Raw genomic sequence first — 17,418 nt, forward strand, 5'->3', positions numbered from 1 at the left:
TATACATGATCCTGGTGCTCAGTTTTAAGATATCAATAGCAAATGGAAGCGAGTTTTTGATTGCAGTCCGCCTTATCCAAAATTGAAATTATCTGCATTAGGCTTGGTCTCATCAACTTGGGATAGTCGGGTCTGTAGTGTGTTGTATAATTGAATAATTTTCAGGCATAAAGAATATTGTAAGTTACTAAGAGTATGCTTTGTATTTTGTGCATTTCCATGTTTCATAACAGATGCACGTTATCACATTTTATTTTGTAATATAGTTTTGTATTTGCAGTCGCGTAGTGAGGATTTTGGCGCCATGGAGCGACTCAGTCGCTGGCGCCCCTTCCCCAACTTTTACTTACATGATCAATCAGTGCCGACAGTTCACCTCACTACCGTAACAAACCTTTCTTGGCCATCATTTCATCAGCAATGTAAGGCGTCTTTGACCAAACATCATTTTTTATAATAACTTACAGTCTACTATTCTTTATAAAGTTTTGTTCCTTGTAAGAGACCTAGTTTACGTGTATAGCAATATGTATTTAAATCTCAATTCAATTCCATAGGGTTTGGAATGAAAGTACAAATTTCAATATATTTAATAAATATGTATTGAAAACCCTAGTTTAAATTTGAGCACATTATCTAAAACGTGAACGTAGTAGTTAAGTAGTTACAAAACCAACTCGCATATTCCACTTCCAAAAAGCCCCCGAACGCTTCTTCTATGACTAGTTGTACTGGCCTGTCGCCTTCGTCAGTTTTTATCTTTATATAACGAAACACTGTACTCAGCTGGTCGGTTTTCGCTATATCTTGAGTTGTATCAAAGATAATAGACACATAGGGACTTTTTTCATTTCTTCCTTGATTTCTTTTTTTATCTCTTTGGAAATCAGGTTGATCAGCTAATTTTGAATCTGAGGACTAAGGTAGTTAACACTACGATTTGGTAACTTAATTAAATCTGCAAGGACCTGGTCATATCTTGCTAGCATATGTATTATCTCAAGGAAATTTCCTTTCGATTTAGTTGCATCTTCATCGTCATTACACAATCTGTGCTCTCTCAGTGGTAAGTCGTTTGTAGCTAACGTAATAATGACGTCCACCACTCGCCTTAAAACTTGTCTCCAGTAATCAGTGGCTTTTTTAATCTCCTCCAGATTCTCACTATCAACTGTTAGGCCTAACTGCCAGCGATAGTATATTTCACACGCAATTGCATGACTTTGCGAATCTTCTTCATGGTCTTTTATGTTTCGACCTAAATGTGCCCAATCAGACGTACCTTTCGAAAATCCCACATCAGTATAGGCCATATTGAAAAGCCAGCATGGCTGACAATAGCAAACATTGAGGATGTTTGAATAGCATAACCAATTACGTTTTATTCTCAATTGGTTTTCTTTATTCTTTTGAAAATACCATTTCTCGTCAAATCCCCTATTTTTATTTCTCCCTTCTGATTCTTTTGAAAATGACCCTTTAGGCTGATGAGGGCCTAATTTTATTATTTGCCGTTTTTGTTTGGCTGTAAGAGTGTTTTCAAAATTACCCTTATCAGAAGAACTTATAACAGCTGTTACATTTTCTTTAAGGTTCAACTCGCAATCAGTAACTTCAGCTTTAACTAGGCCTACCTTAGAAAAAGGTTCCTGAAGAAGGACGTGGTCTTCTGCATCTTCAGGTAAGCCTACATGAACCAAGTCCGAACCGTTTGCTCCAAGTCCTCATCGCTTGTAGGTACTTGTGAGCTACAAGTGGGTTCTTGAGAAACTGCAACTACTGAAGTGTCCCTCGAAAAGTAGGTAGATAACTTCTTTACTTTCTTAAGTTCAAGATTTTCTGCGTGACCTTTCTCTAACCTTCGTTTAAGATACTCAGCACCACTTAGTTTTTTTGACATTATATACCAAAGGTAATAAATCATTACCACACAAATCACATCACAACAAAATAAATAATAAAATCAATACTTTGCACTAACGCTAAATCTGCAATCACTACGCAAAGGTAAATTGAAGTAAGTCAATCACTTGGTGGGTCTGTACGGACGCCTTTTGTCTCAGCCAAGGTCAATGACAGACTGACTGACACAAAGACACTGTGCGGCCGTGATGCGCGTGAAAGGGGCTGCTTCCCGCAATTTTATCGTCCGCCCGCCCGCCGCCCCCCTGTCGCCCCCGCCCTGGAGCGGTCGCTCCACTCGCTCCTCTGTCGCTACGCCACTGTGTATTTGAGCATAATTTGTTTTTCTAAAACAAAATAAAATTTCCAATTATCTAGATATCACAGATTTATCATTGCCGTTATAATACAAACTTCCAAAAATGTCTTATACTTCACTTGTGTTTAACATTTTGTTGTAAAATTTATAAATTATCACAAAAAAGATGAAGTATGGAATTTATATGTATTTCATTCCAAAAGAAGAAGATATGCAGTATATATATTACTAAAACTATAATTACCAAACTGTAATGTATACACCGCTTTTTGTTTAGTAACATTAGTATAGCTCCATTTAAATGTGTTGTACAATTTTATTAAATTTAATACAAATTGCTACCTTGCATTTCTAATTTTCTCACTATAACGTAATTGCATAAGTATGATTCTCACAAATGTTCAAAATTTTTTCAAACATATTTGCAACAAATTTTTTTTTAAATAAAAAACTATTAAAAATGTTTATGATCTATTTTAAATAGAAATATTCTTCTCATTCTGAAAAAATACAATATATAACATCATATATTTGGTTCCTCTATTGGATCTTAGTGAGTTAAACTACTACTTGCAAAAAGCTGTGTACAACCTACAAAATAAAATGACCTCCACTTGTAGGGCTAAAGAGCAAGATCTCCTGCCGTGATTGACTATGATTTAAATAGCAGCACAAGTTGTTATTATGTCAGTTGCGTCATGCTCATTACAGACGTTTATGAGTTATATTGGTTCTTAGTTGCATAAGCTTTACAATTAATAATGTTGCAAGTGTGAAATAAAACCTTTGTATGTAAGCATTTCTTTATTATGGTCGAATCTTCTAATCTCTAATTGTACAAAACTATAGATATTAGTAAATATTAGCATGGAGCAAACTTAAAGACCTGAAGTATGAAACGCTGGTTGGATTCTAGGCTGATCAGCTGTTTGATTTCACAACAGGAGAGTTCCGATGCACATTTTGCCGTGAAATTGTTGAAGAGGATCAGTCCGCCCTTCCCAAGAAAGATTCAAGGCTAATGTTAGCCAAATTTAACAGTCAAATGGAACCACTGTATGAACTACTGCGCCAAGTGGAAGGCATTAGACTGGCTCCAGAGGTCCTTGAACCTGAACCTGTGGACATTAACACAATCAGAGGGTATGTAACTACAGTACAGGCTGTGGATATTAACACAATCAGAGGGTATGTAACTACAGTATAAGCTGTGGACATTAACACAATCAGAGGGTACGTAACTACAGTACAGGCTGTGGATATTAACACAATCAAAGGGTACGTAACTACAGTACAAGCTGTGGACATTAACACAATGTAAGGGTCTGTAACTACAGTAGTGGCTGTGAGTTACAAAATTGATGATAAGACAGAAACATTAAACTACTGAGACACATAATATTATCCTCATCTTCAAATGTTATCCAGTAGTTCAGTCTCAATTAACTGATTCAAAAACATTCAACGTGTTGCACGTTAATAAACAGACCAATGTCGGAATCATTGAAAGTAATAACTCACTCATGAAATGTGTTTTGTGAAAGAAAATTATTCAAGTTGCAATGATGGTTTCACTCTTTAGGTATCAAGCAGCACAGTGTCTGATAATACGATTGTCGACACACTTAACCACTGTGCCCTTCAGTAGTTCATGTGTTATATACTAGTACTAATCTAGGTATAGTACACAATGCTAACATTGACTACCAAGCCAACTATTGCATACAGCTACTGTTCCCTTCAGTAGCAAATATATTAAGAGTATTTTAAATTTAATTTTTCATATAGGATTAGGAACTACCTGGTAAAACTACAAATTTGTGAATAGAATAACCCTTTCCATAACCATTATTACTAATCATTTGTCATACACGTAATTAGTATCCTTATTCACTCATAACTACTATTTGTAATTTTGTAGGACTAAGTGCAATATCTAAGTGCTCCCGCTTTTATTCTGCCACCAGATTTGTTCCTTGAAGACTTGGGTCAGACGAACTAGATGATTATATAAGTCTCCAGTAATAAATCTTTTGTTGTTTTGTCATTTCTGATTAAACCTTTAGTTTTGGAGTGGAAACACAATTAATTCAATCAAAATCAAATACAAGGTGTTTTGGTTCTTGTTTTTTAGAATAAGATGATAAATATTTCTAATCCTCTCTCTTACTCAAATTTATAAATAGAACTTTTGAAAACAAATGAACATTGTCATTGAACAATTAAAGCACATAATACACTTATTTATGCCTTATCTCTTCAGGCCTTTTTAATCAAAGGTGAGAATTCAATTTAATTCACTTGGAATTTACTTTTTTTACAGTAAAGTACTGATAATTTTAAGTAGTTGGTATTGATAGTAGCTTAAATTATAAAAAGTTCAGGTACATCCAAGTATTAATAATATAAACACTACAGATTAGTATAGTCGAGGCAACAATATAATTTGATAAAAAAGTATGAGTAGACCATGGAATATGACAATGGAAGAAAATTGAGAAACACATAATAATGTGTTTTGGCTAATATTAATGTAATTGATTTTTAATGTTGTTAATTTGTATATACAGAATTAATAAATAATTAAAATAATTTATTTTATCAGTATGACACTCTTCTCAATAAAGTTACAAGTAATTCAAATGAAGCATTAAAGAAGTTTATATTATAAACACCTTTAAAAAACAAGTATTCTGATACTTCGATTGACATCATCATTTATTTTGGTTTATTCTTCAGTTAGACCTGAACCTGCTAGAGAATAAAAAATCTAAAACCTATATTGAACATATTTTTACAGGGTTTCCCAATGACTATGCTGGAAAAGTAGCTCTGGAGCTTTCATATCATTCATCAAAATTTGCACACTTCAGTTCTGATAAGCCAATTACAAAATTTACAGTTAATTAACCAAAATTTCAGAGAACGCAATTTCAAATTTAAAAACTCGTTTGAAAAATGAAGATTGGAGTCCTCTTTATTCAGTTCCAAACTACAGTGACAACAAGTTTTTAAATAATAGATATTAAATCTTCTCAGATATCACATATAGAAAACTGTGTGTAACAAATAAATAATTAAATTAAGCTCCCAAAGGAGAAGTCCTTATGTAAAATTGAAGTTAAACAGAGAAAGCCCTATTTTAGAAACAGAGTGCAAGACTTAAAACCAAGAGAACATTTCATCTCTTATCCTTCCAATGCTACAACCAAACTTTAAAAATAAGTTTTTTATATGACGTGTAAAATTAATGATGGTTATTGTCAAGTAATTCATTATAAAGATAGAGCTTTTTAATTTAAAAAAATATTCAATATCAGAGTTTCTGAATGAAAAGTTAGTGTTTTAGAATTGTCATAAACCTAATGCAACAATTTAAAATAAAGGTTTAATAAAGGTATCTTGATGGCAATGATGCTTTTGATTATCGAAATCATTATCTTTTTGTCGAAGTTTCATATTGTTTTCAAGTGAGCAATGTTAGTTCAATATTTTATTTTTTCTTTTAAAGTTCCGAGAAGTATAATTTTGTGTGTATTTTTTTTTAGAAATATATGTATTGTATTGTGTAGCTTATGAATTGTGTTATTCCATCTATTAAAACGTTACCAACGTTACCAATAATTGTTGAGGCTACACACATTAAAAATTTTTTTTAAATATTTATTTACGATTTTTAAAATATAAAGTGTTTATTTTTATAATTAAATAAAAAATTATTATCGAAACTTTTGTAAAATGTTAAATTCAGAAGATAAGGCTATATAGTCCTCGAAAGTAGTATTTTGTGAAGACATTACATAACAGTGTACTCTACAATATACTTTAATGTGTATTTTTATTAAAGTTTTGTTAGACGTAGTGATGTATTTTGTAGACTGGACACCAAGAAGATGGGGGCAGGGCTGAGGCCACCAGGAGAGCACTGGTCGGGAGAGGCCACAAGAGGTGGAGGGTTCGCTGTCCAAGAGGCTAGGGTGGATGTCACCATTGGAGAGGAGGAGAGGAGTCAGGAGGTGGCTAAGAAGGAGCGGCCAGTATGGATGGTGGAAAGCACTGTTATAGCTAATGATCCTCAGGTAAATAAGATTCTTGTACAATTTATTGTCGTCCTATATTTTAAATAATACATTGATTTAACTATGGGAGTTTTGAAATGTATTAAAAAAAGTATTAAAAACCAGATTGAATTAAAAAAACAATTTAAATTTTATTATTTATAGATAGTAATCTTAAAAACAAATGTTTAAATTTAATAAAATAAAATTATACAAACCCTAATTTTTTCTTTTATTGACATGGCCATCAAGACGTACATTCATGGTGTAAAAATACAATATCATCTCCCTTTTATAAACATTCACCCAAACCATGCAGTTTTGTGGTTATGAGGTCTTCTCGTTCCAGGTTTGATAATATTCTGCTAATATAAATTGTTTGGAATCTTAAAAAAAGGTAGTATATTGAAATTGGTCAGTAATTTTCTGATTTGTCGTAATCTATCATGTTATGGTAAGTCTAAAGGACCTTTAAAATAAATGTTTAAAATAAAAGGACTATCCTAATATGTTGGGGATATATTTTAACCAGCTTTAGAATACAATGAATTCTTCCATTGTTCAAATATGTTATTAATTATAAATGTTACTGGTAGTGGTACAACTTAGTCTGTACAATGTTTTACAGCTTCAAACCTGCTGACAATTTAGTTTTAATGTTGAGTGACTTGTTTAAAGTTGTGGATAAGACAGGATTGTTTCCCTATTTAATCTTGTCAGCTTCAGAAAAGGTATTAAAATAATTAGCGATTTTTAAATGATGATTTTCGGTTTTCTGATCAATTTCAAGTTTGATGCTGTCCTTTTTAGTTTTCCTGTAGCCTTTTCCATTATTTATAACTTTTGATAGAGTCTTTGTATTGTTATTAGCTCTTCTTCTAATGTAGTGAGAAGGTGTGTTACATTTACCGTCTTCTAATTTTTATCGTAGCTTTGTTATTCTATTAATTATGATAGCGTTGTCATTCCTATTCCTAGTTCTCTAAAACACCTCGATAGCTACTAGTCTTATTGTATATGTCTCAGTTATAGTAATTTTTAAGTACTTTCTACACTTGCAACATGTTTCTTTTAGATCATTATGAATGATTCAGGACTTCCATAATTATGTAACCAAATTTATTAGAATAGGATTTACAAGTAATGCAAATCTCTTAAGAAAAATATATTTAAATATCCAATAGGTGCAAATGGTTAAAATTCTTCAAAATAGTCTCCTATTGCATCATTAAACCTGCGGAGACAGTTCTGCCACACCTGAAAAGCACCCTGGAACTCCTCAACTGGAATGTCTCTCAGGAATCTTATAACGTGAGAAGATGGATGTTCTCCACTAACACCCAGTGTTTTACTTTCCCTTCAGCTCTCTTTTCAGTTATGAAAACAAAAAAAGTCACACGAGCCATGTCAGGGCTGTAAAGAGGCTGGGGCATCTCGGGATCTTATTCAATGTCAGGTAGTTGGTAACGATGAAGGCCGTGTGGCTGGAGGTGCTGTCGTAGTGGAGCTTGAAGATGTCTTTGATTTCAGGCCTGATGCGTATGACCAGGTGTTTCAGTCTCTTGAACACCTACAGGCTGTGTTGAGAGTTTGTCCTTGTGGTGCAAACTCAGAACTGACAAGTCCTCGGATGTCAAAGAAGACAATCAGCATTGTTTTGATTGGAGATTACCTCATGTGTGCTTTTTTGGGTTTGAGAGAAGATCGTGTGTCCCACTCTGAACTCTGCCTTTTAGATTTTGGATCGTACTCGAACATCCAAGATTCGTCCACAGTTAGAGTAGAGTTTAAAAAGCCTGGACATTTCTAATTAATTCCAACAATTCTTTACTGCTCAAAACTCAACTTCTTTTTGCACTTCTGTCAACAACTTTGGCACAAGCTTCACACAGACCTTTGCATTTGCAAATCCTTCGTCACTATCCCATGTACCGCAAATGTTGACAAGTTCAGGGTGTCAGCGATTACCTGGATACTTAACTGACGGTCTTAAGCACACACTGGACGTTTTCATCGGTTTGGGCTGTTGTTGGGCGTTCAGAGTGTCTGACCTCGTTGGTGACCTCCTCCCGGTCCTCCTTTAAGGCCTTTTGCCACCTACTGCATCGAGATCTCGAATTACATTCCTCCCTAAAGGTCTCTTGGCATATAAGTTTGCATTACATTCTTCTGAAGCCATAAACAAAACTTGATTGTTTACTGATGTTCCAGCTAGTGCTCCATCGCGCTGTGACACAAAAAAAAAAAACAAACTTCTTGCAAAGACAGTCCTACCACTCCTACTGCTTGGAGTAAACTGAGACGGATGCGGTGGGAAGGGCAGAATCCCCACCATATTATCTGACCGGTCCGAGCATGCTGCGATAAATAGTCTGTCAGAATAAAATCATTTGTATAACTTTCATAATACACTCTGTATATTATAGTAAAACCCTGATTATCGGAACTTCGATTATCAAAAACCTGGATTATTTGAAATGGCTTGAGAAGTAACGAAAACAGTGTCAGTAGCCTCAAATTGAGAAGCTGCATACAAAAATTTGGACTAACAGCAACCCCAATGTTATATTGACAGCACTCAAAATATTTATGGCGGGGGCTCTGTCAATGGACAATATCTCAATCGCCTCGCTGACAGGCCTATGTTCACATGAAAGAGCAATAAAAATCCCTCCTCCTCAATAATATCCGAGCTTTCACTAATTGCACACTCAGTTGTAACTGTACAGTCAGTATATGAGTCACCATCCTTTCAGTCCTACATGCCACTCCACATCGCTGCCGTCCACATCTTATCTTGAAATTTCAGTGCCGCACTTGCCAATCTTGCTGGCAGCACCACAACCTCTTTCCCCATTATCGCTCAGTGCCTGTATTGCAGTGGCAAGTTCAGTATCATGTACTCTTGCCACTTCATTTTTTTCAAGAACAAATAAGTTTATATTCAGGATTGTAAATATATTATTCTGTAAAAATATTATTCTTGTTTTGTTATGAAATAATACAATAATGTTATAATTTGAGTACACTAACTTAATAGTACTAGAATACTTAATGTCTAACTACACTAAATAATGACAGTGATAAATACTATGCGGTACAGTAACATCAAAATTCTAAAACTAAAATGAATAAGAACAATTAAAACTAATCACAGCTCATTGCTACAAACATATTTGTTAAATGCATCATTAATATATAGATTACATTTTATTTCAATTTTTCAAATGTTATTTTATATTATCTACTATAAAACAAACTCTCTAAATTTTTATACAAACTTTGGACAAGAATAGTTGAACATACTTTCAGGGAGGTCGTTGTATAGTTTTAGGCCAAATTAAGAGAAGCTTCTTCCGATTTCCAGTCTCACTTTAGGAAAGTGGCGCTTTCCGTCTTGACGGGTGCTACAGTCAGTGATCTCTTGTACTGAACTCTCGCCTATATACCGTGATTCCCCAGTAGCAAGGACCTTGTGGATTAAATGTAACCCCATTATTTGACAGACGGCTTTCATTGGAAACAGATTGACAGCATCTCTATAGGGAGACACATGATCATAACATCTGAAGCCGTATATACATCTCAGAACGCTGTGGTGCATTTTTGTTGTATCTTTCTGTCCCCTACAAAGATGCTGCTACTGTATGCAGGATAGCAATATTTACATATCGTCAGTACCAGTGAGTGGATGATCTGCAGCCTTTCGGATTCCGGAAGTAGATTTCTATATCTACACAAGCCTCTCAGCCTACCTAGGGCTCTCTGAATCGTGTAAGTAACATGGTCAGACAAAGTAAGATCACTGTCGAATACAACTCCAAGAGTCTTAATCTTCTCAGAGACTGACAAGCTCTCTTCGCCGAGCATCATTGAATCTAAAACCATTGCTCTCCGATTATTTTTTAATGTTGAGCAGATCAGAGTTGATGGCACCAATTGCCTTATGCGTCAAGCTAGGCTCATAACAAATGCAATTGGCAGTCGTAAGCATACTGATGAACATTGCAGAACTGTGAAGATGAGATGTGTCCAAGTTGAACAGTATGGGCTGCAAACGATTACCCTATGAAACACCACACTGTCATTGAGATGGCCCTGATTTTTCACTCCCCAGTTTTCTGATCTGCACTCATCCCTTCAAATAAGTTTGAAACCATGCCATATTATTATCATAAATCCATAAAATCTTAACTTGGCAATCAGCATCTCATTGTTAATAGAATCTAATGCTGTTTAGTAATTAAATATCACAACTGAGCTAAATTTCCCATCATGTTTGCATTGTAAAGGTCACTGGACAAACTCAATAGTGCTGTTTCTGTACTATAATTTTTCCTGAAGCCAAATTGCAGTCTTTTTTCTACGAAACTATTTATCTGGTGGATAGCGATATTTTCAACAATTTTTGACATGGCAGGAAGAACAGTTGTAGTAGCTACTGTGTGCTAGTGGGGCTGGTTACTTTGGGCAATGGTATCACCAATTATTTTCATTGGTTTGAAAAAAGTTGAGCATTTACTTGTCAACTTCATTACTAGATCCCATATCAACAAAACATTTGTTTATCTCATCTCTAATCTAGCTTAGAAGAAAGACTTATACGTTTTGATTTATTAGCAATGTTGCATACTTTCAGACACAACCAGAACTCTTTCGGCCAATCATGTTATAACAATTTTTCAACAATGAATTAGTTTTTTGTTTCCCAAATCAACCTGTTTAGAGTGTTTCTGACTCTTTTTGTATTCATTCCAGTCCTCAATTTGTCTTCTCTTCCAAAATTTATTTTCTAAGTTTGTTATTTTCTTTAGTGATTCCACGTATTTATTCACTTCTTCATGGAGCTTTCAGTTTACTCTCATTTTTTTCAAACAATCAGCCCATGCTCATCAAAGATCTGTTTTATGTTGCTTGTTATAAATCGATGAGGAAGGATGTAGAGCATTAATCTCAGTCATGACTCCTTGGAAGAAGGGGAACCAGCCTCTCCTGTCAAAAATAGGCAGGGGATGGCATGGCCTTATGTCTAGGCTAGCAACAGCCCTTAACACTTGGTGAGCCCCACCAACTCCATCTCCCGCAGTAAACTAGACCTATCGATCTGCCCTTGCACCTCAGAATCTTATCATTTATGGTTAGTGATGTGCTACTCTGGACATCCATAAGGTTGCCAGATTTAAGTGACACATAGGTTTTTACTGTACCAATTGTAGGTTCAACTCCCGCAGTAGACTAGACCTATGGATCTGCCCTTGCACCTCAGAATCTTATCATTTATGGTTAGTGATGTGCTACTCTGGACATCCATAAGGTTGCCAGATTTAAGTGACACATAGGTTTTTACTGTACCAATTGTAGGTTCAACTGGAAGGTGTAAACCATCCTGGAGATTCTTATTCCTTGCTGATTGTTTATAATAGAAACATAAATAATGACATCCTCAAAATGTCTTTAAATAAAGACTGTTTTATCGCTATTGTATTTCTTTAAAAGGACTCAGGAACAAAATCAATATGAAGCAATTAGCTTTTATGTTTAGATAAACCAGTCTCTACGATGTATTCAATTGTTTCATGTACTATGTTTGTGTCTATGCAATGTATTGATGAGGCTGTTGTACTGGTTACTCTAGTTACTGGAAGATTAAGCCATTTGATGCTGTGCAAGATGAGAGTATGCTGGAAGTATTGTGTATAGGTTATAATTACATCTATAGTTGGCTTTTCAAGATTACCTGGAAGTCAATATACCTGAAATACATAGAGTCAAAGGAGTTTCTTTACTTGTAATGTGATATATGATACTTCATATATTATACATTCTATACAGTTAGCTCTTCCAAATTGGATATTGATAGAACTAGATATGTATTTACAAAACTTTTTTATTGGCACTTGTTTCCAAAATCCTCAATTTCCATTGTGTGTTGTGAAGAACGTAAGTTAATTCATCATATATTGTGCAAATCCTTTCTGATGATGCGTTTAATTGTTTAAAGGCACTACATAATTATGAAATGTTGAATTCTGTACTGGAATTGTTTCCCATACATTTATGATAAAGCAAATGTTTATTTATTTGTAACTTTAAAACTAATAACTATCCCACCACTACGATATCTCCTGATTCACATTGAAAAGCTGACACAACAGGACTGAAACAAAGCCCCCACCCTTACTAGTCAATATGTGGAAGAAAATTATTGATTTAGTCCATGTATCATTCATTCCTTACAAAGTCTACAGTTACAAAATGTTTTATTGTTTGTCAGAAGGCCAAATAAAACATGTTTTACTGTACTTATTGAATGATTGTTAATACTGAGAATTTTTTTTCAGTATTATTATTAAGCTTTTTTAGATATTTCAATTACATTATTAATTTAAATTAATAAGTGAAAAACAATATATCTAATATAGATCTGTTGTTTTAGACTGAAGATCTGCTGGGTGCGAGTGCAGAGGCAGAGAAGGCTGCAGTTGCTAAACCTGGAGGGGGTAGTGGGGAAGACATCATGTCCGTACTGTTGGCTCACGAGAGGAGGGGAGGTAGTGGCACAGCAGCGGTAGGGGCTGCCACCAAGGCTATCTTACCTCAAGACAGCAACTCAGAATCCAGCGATGATGACGATGCTTTCAAAGACATAACTGTTCCTTCTCCAGGTTAGTTGAACGTGTAGATTGCTTTACAGTACACTATATAAACTTAACCATGAAATAATAGACTTTATGAAAAGTAAAGTCACCTTTGAAAGCACTGTATGGAATAATCATTTTAAAGGGAAAAAACAGGATAACTATAACAGTTACATACTTTGTTCTCTCTCACTATTTGAATGAGTACATAAAATGTAATAAATAGTATCAATTTAAAGCTTATGAAATTGTTTTCATACATGTACACTAGTCTGCCTTATGTATTCGATGTGTGGCTCCACCAATACTAATCGGGTTATTTTCTAGCCACACCTCGTATTTGCAATCATACTATAAAACTATAGACTAAACTGTACCAACAATTGTATTTAAAAAGTTAATTTTTAAAATTGTTACCTAGACAGGCATGTAAATTACCCAGGTATTTACAATTAACACTTTGTACCCTGAGCCCGAGTATAGGTCGGGCCGCGTCGGCAGCGCCTGCTACCGGCGCCCGAGTATAGCTCAGGTCGTGTTATTTATTTGTATTATTTAGCTCAGTTATCTTATTTTTGGATTCAAACATTTTGATTATGTTCATTGGTTGTCTAAGTTCGTATTTGTTGGTTTTGAGATCCCTGGGTCACGTTTTAGTAATGAAATAATATATTTTTTCGTCGTACTACAAGCGAGTCTAGACAGCTGATAGTAGGCGCCGTGGCTGATCGTCGGTACTGTCAGTTTGCTTTGTAGTGTTTCACGTTGTGTGTTGTGAGTCTTAGTGATGTCTTACTAAGTTTTCTACAAATCTTTCCGACAAATACTGAAGCAAATGTTATTATAATGTATTCTAAATGTGAATTTAACTGTTTGTAAATAATCAGAACTTTAGTTTCTTACTGAATGAAGTAAAGGCAAATGCAAGCAATGTGAGGCTATACGTGTGTTTTTTTTTGTATTTACACTCGCTTTGTTCTTTCTTCTCGACTTTCCGTTGATTTTCTTTTATATTCTTTACTTATTACTTTCGAGTTTAAATAATATGGGTGATGAAATCAAAAGTGATGCAATTCACGACCTTTTGTTTGACTCCGAATCGGAAAGTGACGATGATTTTGATACACACCTGGGACCAAATATTGATTTTATGAACGATCTAAACGAAAATGTGCGAGATCCTGTATTTGATTCAGACCATTATTGTGCTTTAAAAATTACCACACTAAGGCGAACTACCTGAACTAACAAGCTATGTAGCAAAAACTTTTTTTGTATTTTTTACATAACATTCAATAGTATGCAATAATTTTATTTTGAAAACAAACTTTATATTTGTATACATTTAAAAACAGTATGTATCTCTATCTTTAAAAAGATATATAGTATGTTTTTATAACATAATTACTGTAAAAACACAGAATTTTAAAAAGCATCATAAAATCCCCAGGGAGCCACGCTGAAACATGTATTAAGGGCCCAGGGTACAAAGTGTTAAGGGACAATATGTAAAGGTCATATATTTTAGAATTTTAATTTAAGATCCCATCTTGGAGTAAGTTGAAAATTTTTAAGAAATGTATGCCAACTCATTTTTTAGACACTTAATGTAGCTAAGGTGGGAAGGGTTGATTTAATTTGAATGTTGAGTTTATTTCCAGTTCACCTCCCTCTTCATCTATGGTTGAGAGATTCAAAACGTAAATAACATTTTGACTGGTTCTTTCTAGGTTTTGTTGTATGAATAAATGTATACATATAAGTCTCAAAAGCCTAATTTGGTCAACTTCTGTCTGTTAAATTAATTTTCTATCTAAGATATTTCAAGTGCCATTTGTTGAGTGTGTCCTAATCAAGAAAATATAAACCAACTTAGATTAAAAACTGTCTGCTTTCTGCTCTTTTAATTTACTTTCTGTCTAAAATTTTTCAAGTGCCATAGTGATAGTTTGCTTTTTCATCCCGATTAAGAAAACATATAACTTATGTACAACTGGAAAAAGTTACTGCGGTCCGAAAGAGCCAGATACAACCGATTAAATTCACTTTGCTCCAATTTATTTACGGTTTCACTTTTGAGCTTATGTTGTGGCACTGATCAAAAAAGTAAACACATATGTGGGTTTTGGTTTCGAACTTAAATTTAAAAGTGTTTATTTGCGGTCTGATATTTCTGGTGCTATAAGTAATATTGATTACAATCCCAATCAAGAAAACATACACAAGCTTAAAAAGACTACTTTAGTCGAAATGTATCTATTTCAATTGCTTGTATTCTGATTCTGATATAAGGGAAAGAGTGTGCCATCCCTTTGCTTTTTCCTTAATTGCAGTAAAATTATTAAGAGAAACAACCAGTTATGATAACCTTATGAGCAAAACAATCACAGTTTTATTTATTAATGAGGGTTTTTAGAACACTGTTTAAATATTATTTTCAATGAATTAGATGGTTTATTCATAACTGGTGCAATCTAAAATAAAAATTATATGATAACTTTGCCTTTGCAATCTGCATAACATTACAGATGAAGAGCTGTATAATTATTCTATATTTTTTTAAATTTAAATGTAAACAAATGTTTCTGCCACTTTGGTGAACTTTAGCTGAAAGTGTTAACAGCTGTCTAAGGTTAGTTAAATTTGGATTAAGTGTCATAATTATTTTCCAGAATTATTAAATATTCTGAGAAATTTTTCCAAATGTTTCTCACCTTTTCAACCTTCCTTGGACTTCTGCAAATATTTCAAAACCCAAATCAGCCCAGTTGTTCTCGAATTTTAGTAAGTTTAACAAACATCATTTCATGTTTATATATCAAGGTTTAGATACAGTTGAGTCTATGTACATGTATAATACAAACCCTTATAGTTCAGCATATGGTATACTAAAAGGTTTTGCAACATTTTATTTTAATTTAAGAAAAAACTGTTAAAAACTAAAAAAAGACATCAAGTAGTTGTTTTAATTCATGTATGCTAAACATCAAATCATCAGTTGTGAAATGTCTGAATTGTTGCGAGCATGTCAATAAGACAGAAGATACACATAGTTAGAGGGAAAGTGTCTTGGACGAAGCAGTGGATTCATTTATCATCTCTAAATGACAGCGAGTTCTGATGAAGATGACAGCACCGATAGGGATTGTCAAGGGGATGTACGTTTGAAAGTTATAACGAAATAGAAGGCACTGGCCTTTGCTTTTTTACGATTTGACCAATATTAGTCACAGCTCAAAAGTAAATATACATATTGTTTTTTACCATTCACATTGAGTTCTTATTTACACACACATGTATATGTTCTACTGTTAGTACCTTTTCATTGTAATTAGAAGACTAGTCCAGTTCGTGCATTTTAGTTTGATATATACATGTTTGTGTGTGTGTGTTAAGGGTATATTTAATTATAATATATATGGGTGCAGGGCAGATGTATGCGAGTGAGATTGCATTTTGGTTTGAGGTTAGCCATACAGTGGCAGTAGCCAGATCAGGGGATAAAGTGAATGGGCGAGCACGAGCAGTGGTGGGGAGGGCATGGCATCACAGCGATGGAGGGGTATTTTCCCCACACTGCGTGAATTCAAATCACCCAGTGTCTTTTTGTAAACAGTCTGCCTAGAGTATAATATAGTAGTATATTGTAAATATTCTTGAGATTTTTGTACATTGATTATCAATAAATTTTTCTATGGAAATCAAGAGTTTTAACTTGTGTTTCTTAACCCATGATAGCATGCTTCTTATAAAGTAAAAATGTTATTTTCACATGGTGAATCCTTCCTTTCAGTAGAGCCTCCAAAGTCAACAGTAACACTCAAAACATCAGACGGGATTACAGAATTTTGTGGCCAAAATATAGTTAATCGTATTAATTTTTTTTTAAATACGTTATTTATAATAATTAATTTGATTTCTTTAATATACAAATCTAATGTTGTATGTCAACTTTGGAGCCCTAATAGTCTGAACAAAAGTGTTTATAGATCCAATTCAGAGGATATTTCTAGTTTGACCTCTAGAATGCTCCTAAGAGGTTTTATTTTGAATAAAAGACATCATGTTAATTTTTAATAATGTATTTTGTTAATTTCTGTCTAGATCTAGAAGCTCCAGATTCAGAAGATGATGACTTGATTCCTGTTGTAACGGTTGGAGAAAAAACAGTAGCAATCACAGAAGTCAATGATCAGCTTATTCAGGAGATGTCACCACAAGAGAAAGAAACTTATATTCAAGTTTACCAGGAGTACTATTCACATGTGCTTGATTGAAGCTTTTATAATATTTTAGTTAGGATCATTCTGTAAGTCTTATTAAATATTTTACAAATAAATTTATGATTCTTCTTTCCAAATCAAAAAAATTTGGCTTGCAAAGGAAATTTAAATTACCGAACTAAAAATTTGTTCTCTTCTGTTAGCTCATACAACTTTTATATAGTGTGATTATAAAATCTCTTTTGTGTATGGGAAGTTTACAACATATATTTCACACT

General features: G+C 34.0%; 1 protein-coding gene across 1 annotated transcript in view; it reads left to right on the forward strand.

Annotated features, from left to right (window-relative positions):
- LOC124357307 (general transcription factor IIE subunit 1) overlaps positions 1-17,256 on the forward strand; it is a 30,114-nt gene extending 12,858 nt beyond the window's left edge. Inside the window, exons 4-7 of the mRNA XM_046808976.1 lie at positions 3,138-3,364; positions 6,099-6,300; positions 12,716-12,944; positions 17,022-17,256. Coding sequence (XP_046664932.1) covers positions 3,138-3,364; positions 6,099-6,300; positions 12,716-12,944; positions 17,022-17,194 — 831 coding nt within the window. The 3' untranslated portion in view covers positions 17,195-17,256. The remainder of the gene's footprint in view (positions 1-3,137; positions 3,365-6,098; positions 6,301-12,715; positions 12,945-17,021) is intronic.
- Positions 17,257-17,418: the final 162 nt, after the last annotated feature.

Source organism: Homalodisca vitripennis, chromosome 3 (genome assembly GCF_021130785.1).
Source record: "Homalodisca vitripennis isolate AUS2020 chromosome 3, UT_GWSS_2.1, whole genome shotgun sequence".
NCBI classification, from domain to species: Eukaryota; Metazoa; Arthropoda; class Insecta; order Hemiptera; family Cicadellidae; genus Homalodisca; species Homalodisca vitripennis.